Genomic DNA, 8054 nt, shown 5'->3' on the forward strand with positions numbered 1-8054 from the left:
CCCTATTTAATTAATCCGTATGGGGAAATTGGATTCACTTCACATTGTTTCACTTAAAGTAGCATTTTGCAGGAACAGAACTACAATGTTAAGTGAGGAGTTACTGTATATTTTTTAAAATAATGTAAAAATGTGAGGGCTCTGGGGTGGGGTTGGGGATGAGGGGGTTGGGGTGTGGGAGGGGCTCAGGCAGAGGACTGGGGAGCAGGGATGAGGGATCTGTGGTGGGGCTGGTGATGAGGGGTTTGGGGTGTGGGAGGGGTTCAGGCAGAGGGCTGGGGAGCAGGGGTGAGGGCTCTGGGGTGGGGCTGGGGATGAGGGGGTTTGGGGTGTAGGAGGGGCTCAGGCAGAGGGCTGGGGTGCAGGGGTGAGGGCTATGGATGAGGGGCTTGGGGTGTGGGAAGGGATTCAGGGCTAGGACAGAGGGTTGGGGTGTGGGGGTGTGGTCTTTGGGGTGGGGCTGGAGATAAGGGGTTTGGGATGTGGGAAGGGGCTCAGGGCTGGAGTAGAGGGTTGGGGTGCAGGAGGGGATGAGGAGTGAAAGCTCTGGGAGAGAGTTTGTGGGCAGGAGAGGGTGTGTGAGAAGAGGGCAGGGGTGCAGGCTCTGGGACAGAGTTTTGGGGTGGGAGTGGGTGTGGAGAAGGGGATGCAGGGGTGAGGGCTGTGGGGTGTGGCTGGGGAGGAGGGATTTGGGGTGTGGGAGGGGCTCAGGGCTGGGGCAGAGGGTTGGGGTGCAGGGGATGAGGGCTCTGGCTGGTGTTGTGGGCTCTGGGGGGCAGGGGTGAGGAGTTTGGGGTACAGGCAGGCTGCCCCAGGACAAGGGCCAGAGAGGAGGAAACTCCCCAGCTCTTTCCCGGGTGGCAGCAGTGAGCTCTGGGGGAGGGGCCCCTCTCTCCTCCCCGGCAGCACACTCACCCCCACCACTGTCAGTGCACATGATCCTAGGGCCCCTCTCAGGTCCAGGAAGCCCCCTCCCCTCCCCTCTTGTGGATGCCGGAGGAGGGGGCTGCCATCACATTGGCACCTCCTCCCCTGCTGCTGCCCCTCACTGTAGCCTCACTGGGGGTGGGGGTGGGGTTGCCCCTTGTCCAGCGTGGGGCAGGAGCGGTGACTGGGGGCGGGGGGGGGCTGTGCTGGTGGAGGGCCCTGCTGGAAAATGAAAGGGTCCGTGGCAGAAGGGCAGGCTCAGGGTCAGCCTGCCCTGGCAGTAGTGGTGAGGGGCACTAGGCCCTTCCGGCAGCAGTTGATGCAGGGAGACAGCTGCAGGGGAGAGCCATGGACGCTCTGGTTCAGGGCCCCGGGGAGGCGTTCGAGGCAGCGAGTGGAGGCCTGGGGACACTAGGGGAAGGCACGTTTCTGTGCTGCAGGGTATTTGTAAGGGGCTGCAGCACTGTGGACGTGCCTAGTCTCACACAGTAATACACAGCGGTGTCTTCCTCTTTCAGGCTGTACATCTGCAGATCCAAGCTGGAGCTGTCCATGGAAGCGGAGAATCGCCCCTGCATGGCAGGCGAGTAGAAGATGCGAGACTGGGAATAGTAGTAAACCAACCACTCCAGTCCCTTCCCCGGAGCTTGTCTTATCCAAGTCATGATAGATGTGCTGTGATCGGCCCCCGTCACAGCACATTTCAGAATAGTGGACTCGCCTGGCTTCCTCACGTCTGGACCTGACTGCGTCAGGACAACCTCAGACAGGACACCTGAAAAAGAGAGAGAAATATTTGAAAATATATTTTAAAAATACCCCTCTGTCTATCCACTCATTCTACCTCCTCTCTGCACTCTGGCTAGCTATTCTTTCTGCAATATCCATCAAACCATCCTTCCCTCTGTATGTATGCTGGTTGCATATCTTTCTCTGTGTCTGTGTCTCCCACTCTCTCTAATCTGTCCCTTCACCCCTGTAGTTTCTGACCAGATTTATAATACACAATTATTAATAAATCATTAACTAACATGAAAGCCCACCCAGGAAAATGAAGCTGCAGACGGGTAAGGGCACAGCCATAGGATTGGTTAGAAGGTGAATTCAGCAGGTCGCTGGCAAATCGAAGGAACAAGCCTCTCTGGACCACTGAGTTTTTAAATAGCAAATAAGATTGGGGAGTTTTGCATATCTCTGAGAGAACATATATATGTAGATGGGGGAAATGCCCATTTTTTCGAAAGGAGAACACAACATCCTCCTTCGTAAACAGTGTTGGGAAAGAAAGGGAAAGAAGGGGAAAATGGGGGGTGGGGGAAGAGAGAGAGAAATTCATTAATTGCTTCCTTCCCTTCTGAGGACAGGTTTATTTCTACTGGTAACTTAACCTTTATTCTTAACTTGTTTTTAATAGGCAAATTAACTCATTGGGCAGAAAGATGTTTTCAATCAGAAAAACATTTCTCACCTGCTAGTTGAGCTTATCAGAGATCCCTCCAGTATAGATGTGACGAAGTGTGTGTGTGTGGGGGGGGTATTGGGGTTTTTCTGTGTTTTCCAGTGGGTTGCATGCACAGGAGGTGGGACTCAGTGTCCCCGGGTGTTACTGGTTTAACGAGGTGAGGGGAGAGGGAGTTTGTTGTTACAGAGGACCGGAGAGGGACTCAGGACCCCGGCCGATGGCCTGGAGGATGGAGACCCCATTGACTGGTGACCTGGTGACCCGGAGACCTGGCTCAGGAGACACAGCCGGTTCTGGCCAGAGGAGAGCTGAGAGGAGAGGAGACCCAGGCCTTCCTGTTTACGACTCTGTTTACCTGGAGAGAAGACAATGGACAGAGGGGGCTTGGGGCCGGGGATATCGGAGGCCCAGCTGGGAGCAGGGGGGCTCGGGGCTGGAGAGGGGGAGCAGGCAGAGCCCACCTGGCTGCAGGGGGACTGGGATGTGCTGGGCTGAGGGAGGCCAGGCCTGAGGCACTGAGAGTTTCCTGTGCTGTGTTCAGCTCTCATAAACCCTCCTGTTTTATGCTGGCTGAGAGTCATTCTGGGCTAGAGAGCAGGGTTGCATCAACCCCTTTGGAGGTGAGGAGGCCCCGGAGATCCAGAGTGCATGGACTCCCTGAGGGGGCCCAGGGTGAGAGACAGACATGCTAAGGCTCAGGGAGGTGCGGCTCCAGGAGGTGGAGGGGCCTGACCCTGAGAGAGAGTGGACCCCCGAGAAGGGCTGTCTCACTGAAGGGGGCACCTGCCACGGACTGCATGGGGCCAAGAGTGGGCACGATCTGTGAGTCCGTGACAATAAAAAATGCAAGATTTCAATAAGGAAAGTCTTACACAGAGGTAATGCGTATGTACTTTATTTTATCACAGGATATAGGGCAGGACAGAAGAAAAAATGGTGTAAATGTATGTTTTATTGAGTGTTTGCTTTGCAATAAATAAAACTTACCTGGACCGAATTGGCAGTAAAACCAACCCAACAAACCATAAATATATTTGACAGACTAAGTATAACAGTTAATGAAATCAGAGTGTGTAAATCGACATAGCTCCATTTAAATCAATGGGCTAAATCCCAAAATAGTTTAAAACAGCATAGTTCCATTGAAGCCAAAACCCCTTATCTAGTAAAATCTCTCTCTCCCTCCCTCCCTCTCCATGTTCTTAGAAAGGTTAATAAAATAATAGATGGGGTGACTTGTGGGCTGCTTTCCCAGTTCTGGGAGTGGAGTGGGCTAGATGAAGGTGGGAGAGGGTGAGCCAGGACTCCTGGGTTCTAGTCCCAGCTCTGATGGAAGCAGAGTGTAATCTCAGGGGTAGGACCAGAGACAGAGGGGCACAAATCACTGCCATTTGCAGTTTCCTTTCCAGTATTTGAAATGGTCCCGATAATTGTACCATAGAATTATCTATCCATCGCACAGTACTACATGCCAGTATGTTCCGGGGGAGCAGAGCAGACCTGTAAGTAGAACTCATTCCTGGCTGTGTCTCTTGTGATCACTATGTGGGTCTGCAAACTGTGTGTAGACCGTGTTACTCATGATGACCCCCCCCATCCATTCCAGCCCCTTCCCCTGAACCCATCGGAATCAGCTCCACCAACTGCTGCTGGAAATGGAGTTTCTGGACACAGCACAGGTCAACTTGAGGGGCTGTGAGGGCCTTGCCAGGGCTGGGCCTGACTGGACCAGCTTAAACTGGGAAAAGGCACCGCTGGAAAGAAGGTGGGCAGGTGAACTGAACACTTAGAATCACAGAATATCCAGATTGGAAGAGACCTCAGGATGTATCTAGTCCAACCCCCTGCTCAAAGCAGGACCAATCCCAACTAAATCATCCCAGCCTGGGCTTTGTCAAGCCTGACCTTAAACACCTCTAAGGAAGGAGATTCCACCACCTCCTTAGGGAACCCATTCCAGTGTTTCACCACCCTCCTAGTGAAAAAGGTTTTCCTAATATCCAACCTAAACCTCCCCCACTGCAACTTGAGACCATTACTCCTTGTTCTGACATCTGCCACCACTGAGAACAGCTGAGCTTTATTCTCTTTGCAACCTCCCTTCAGGTAATTGAAGGCTGCTATCAAATCCCCCCTCACTCTTCTCTTCTGCAGACTAAATAACCCCATTTTCCTCAGCCTCTCCTCATAAGTCATGTGCCCGTACCCCAATCCCCTGATCATTTTCATTGCCATCCACTGGACTCTCTCCAATTTGTCCACATCCCTTCTGTAGTGCGGGAACCAAAACTGGATGCAATACTCCAGGTGTGGCCTCACTAGTGCCAAATAGAGGGGAATAATCAATTCCCTCGATCTGCTGGCATTGCTCCTACCAGGGGCGGCTCCAGGCACCAGCAAAACAAGCAGGTGCTTGGGGTGGCACATTTCTAGGGGCGGCATTCTGGCGCCAGCCATCAGAGGTGCTGACTCCGGGCCATGGGGAAAAAGTGCTCCCACCACCCCAGCTCACTGCCCCAGCTCGCCTCTGCCTGCTCCCCTGAGCGCGCTGCCCCTCCCCCCTCCCTCCCAGGCTCCCTGTGCGTGAAACAGCTGTTTTGTGCAGCAAGTCTGGGAGGGAGGAGAAGCCCAGCGGCGGGTGCTCGGGGAGGCAGCGGCAGTGGAGTGGAGGTGAACTGGAGTGGGGAACGGTTCCTCTACCCCTCGTTATTTCCTGCACCCCCAGGGGTGGCTCTAGCCATTTCGCCACCCCAAGCACAGCGGCATAACGTGGGGGTTGCTCTGTGGGTCGCCGGTCCCACGGCTCCGGTGGACCTCCCACAGATGTGCCTGCGGATGCTCCACCGAAGCCCCGGGACCAGCGGACCCTCCACAGGCACGCCTGCAGGAGGTCCACTGGAGCCGGCTGCCACCTTTCCGGTGACCGGCAGAGCGCCCCCCGTGGCGTGCCGCCCCAAGCACGCACTTGGAGCGCTGGTGCCTGGAGCCGCCCCTGGAGCTGGGGCAGGGAGTGGTTCCTCTATCCCCCGTTACTTCCTGTGCACCCCCCCACCCTAGCTCACCTCTGCTTCGCTTGCTCCCCTGAACGTGCCGCTGCTCCGCTTCTCCCCCCTCCCTCGCCTGAGATTGAGTGGGGAGAAGTGGGGCGGAGGCACACGGGGGGGGAGCAGGCGGAGCGGAGGTGAGCTAGGGTGGGAGGTCGTGGGGGCCGCCAGGAAGCAATGGGGAGGGAAATGCTGCCCGCCGGGGGGGGCGGGGCTGGGGATTTGGGGAAGGGGTTCAGACGGGGTGGAGTTGGGGAGAGGCCCGGGGGGCATGAAAAAAAGTGGGGGCAGCCAGGATTTGTTTTGCTTGGGGAGCAAAAATCCTAGAGCGGCCCTGGCTGGGCCCGGCAGCTGGCACTGACTTCAGGCAGAGCAGTGCCCGCTTAGCGCCTCTGACACTGACTTCAGGCAGAGCAGTGCCCGCTTAGCGCCTCTGGCACTGACTTCAGGCAGAGCAGTGCCCGCTTAGCGCCTCTGGCACTGACTTCAGGCAGAGCAGTGCCCGCTTAGCGCCTCTGACACTGACTTCAGGCAGAGCAGTGCCCGCTTAGCGCCACTGACACTGACTTCAGGCAGAGCAGTGCCCGCTTAGCGCCTCTGGCACTGACTTCAGGCAGAGCAGTGCCCGCTTAGCGCCTCTGACACTGACTTCAGGCAGAGCAGTGCCCGCTTAGCGCCTCTGGCACTGACTTCAGGCAGAGCAGTGCCCGCTTAGCGCCTCTGACACTGACTTCAGGCAGAGCAGTGCCCGCTTAGCGCCTCTGGCACTGACTTCAGGCAGAGCAGTGCCCGCTTAGCGCCTCTGGCACTGACTTCAGGCAGAGCAGTGCCCGCTTAGCGCCTCTTACACTGACTTCAGGCAGAGCAGTGCCCGCTTAGCGCCTCTGACACTGACTTCAGGCAGAGCAGTGCCCGCTTAGCGCCTCTGGCACTGACTTCAGGCAGAGCAGTGCCCGCTTAGCGCCTCTGGCACTGACTTCAGGCAGAGCAGTGCCCGCTTAGCGCCTCTGGCACTGACTTCAGGCAGAGCAGTGCCCGCTTAGCGCCTCTGGCACTGACTTCAGGCAGAGCAGTGCCCGCTTAGCGCCTCTGACACTGACTTCAGGCAGAGCAGTGCCCGCTTAGCGCCTCTGGCACTGACTTCAGGCAGAGCAGTGCCCGCTTAGCGCCTCTGGCACTGACTTCAGGCAGAGCAGTGCCCGCTTAGCGCCTCTGACACTGACTTCAGGCAGAGCAGTGCCCGCTTAGCGCCTCTGACACTGACTTCAGGCAGAGCAGTGCCCGCTTAGCGCCTCTGACACTGACTTCAGGCAGAGCAGTGCCCGCTTAGCGCCTCTGGCACTGACTTCAGGCAGAGCAGTGCCCGCTTAGCGCCTCTGACACTGACTTCAGGCAGAGCAGTGCCCGCTTAGCGCCTCTGGCACTGACTTCAGGCAGAGCAGTGCCCGCTTAGCGCCTCTGGCACTGGCTCCCCTGGGGCAACGTTTCCTACCCGGTGTCTGAGCCTGGGAGTGTGAATGGTTCGGGGCCCAGCGCGAGTCCCAGGGAGCCGGATTCCCAGAAGTGGATAATCGCCCACAGCTGTGACTGACGTCACTCAGCGATGCAGGCGCGGAACATGCTTTGTACTGAGGCCCGGAGTATCTCACCGTTCATGTCCCCGTTACCCCGGTCTCAGGGAGTCCCCGGTGCACATTTCAGTGGGAAGCGCAGGGGAGCGAGCGTGTAAAATCCCTTGGCGGAAGGGGCTGGGAGGGTGGATGCAAGCGGAGAAACGCGGGTGGCTCCTGAGATCCCCTGTCAGCAATGCCCCGGCTGTCTGTCTCATCCCCTACAGCACTGAATGTCCATGTCGGCTGATTAGAAATCCGCTTCCCCTTTTTGTGCCAGTCCCGCTCTGCTCTGTGTCACTGTGTATCTAGCGCAGTAATAGGTGCCGCTGTCTGCAGCTGTCAGCGAGCGCAGCTCCAGGGAGAACTGGTTCTTGGAAGGGTTCACCGAGATGGTGGTGCGACTCTGGAGGGAAGCGGCGTAGTTTGTGCTTCCCCCTTGAGCTATATCCCCGATCCATTCCAGCCCTTTCCCGGGACTCTGCCGGATCCAGCTCCACCAGCAGCAACTACTGCCCAGGGTGTCCGAGGAGGCGCCTGAGATGGAGCAGGTGAGGCTGAGAGTCGCTGAGGGTTTTACAGTCCCGGGACCTGACTCCACCAGCTGCACTTGTGACAGGACCCCTGTGGAAAAGACAGAGCCGTGTGAATTCATCCCACAACCCATTCATCTCCCGCTGCTGTGCAGATCGGTCCCACCCAATACTCACACGAGGGGGCGGCTAGCAGGAGAAGGAATACAAGTAACGGCTTCATGATTGTACTGTCAGAGAATAGAGCCTCTCTCCGAAACGCCAGAGAATCTGAGCTTTCTGCCTCCAGGAGCCTGTGTTTATACAGGACACACGTGGGCAGGGATTTGCATGCTGGTTTCAGATATAAGAGAGAAGAGGGGTTGGAAGGGAAATGAGAACGGTCTGTGCATTGCACAAAGGAGGCACAAAATTCAGATCCACAGCTAGAGACTTTGAATCGTAGGTTTGTCCGGCAGAAATTGAAATGAGCCAGGCG

At 56.7% G+C, this 8054-nt stretch overlaps 2 gene segments (V, D, J or C); both read right to left on the reverse strand.

Moving 5' to 3' along the window:
• Positions 1-1289: 1289 nt before the first annotated feature.
• On the reverse strand, positions 1290-7089 carry LOC123347618. The segment is given in 2 exon segments: positions 1290-1702; positions 7083-7089. Coding segments are annotated over 2 exon segments (420 nt in total).
• Positions 7090-7293: 204 nt separating this feature from the next.
• LOC123347619 lies at positions 7294-7799 on the reverse strand. The segment is given in 2 exon segments: positions 7294-7667; positions 7754-7799. Coding segments are annotated over 2 exon segments (420 nt in total).
• Between the last annotated feature and the right edge of the window lie 255 nt (positions 7800-8054).

Source organism: Mauremys mutica, chromosome 13 (genome assembly GCF_020497125.1).
Source record: "Mauremys mutica isolate MM-2020 ecotype Southern chromosome 13, ASM2049712v1, whole genome shotgun sequence".
NCBI classification, from domain to species: Eukaryota; Metazoa; Chordata; order Testudines; family Geoemydidae; genus Mauremys; species Mauremys mutica.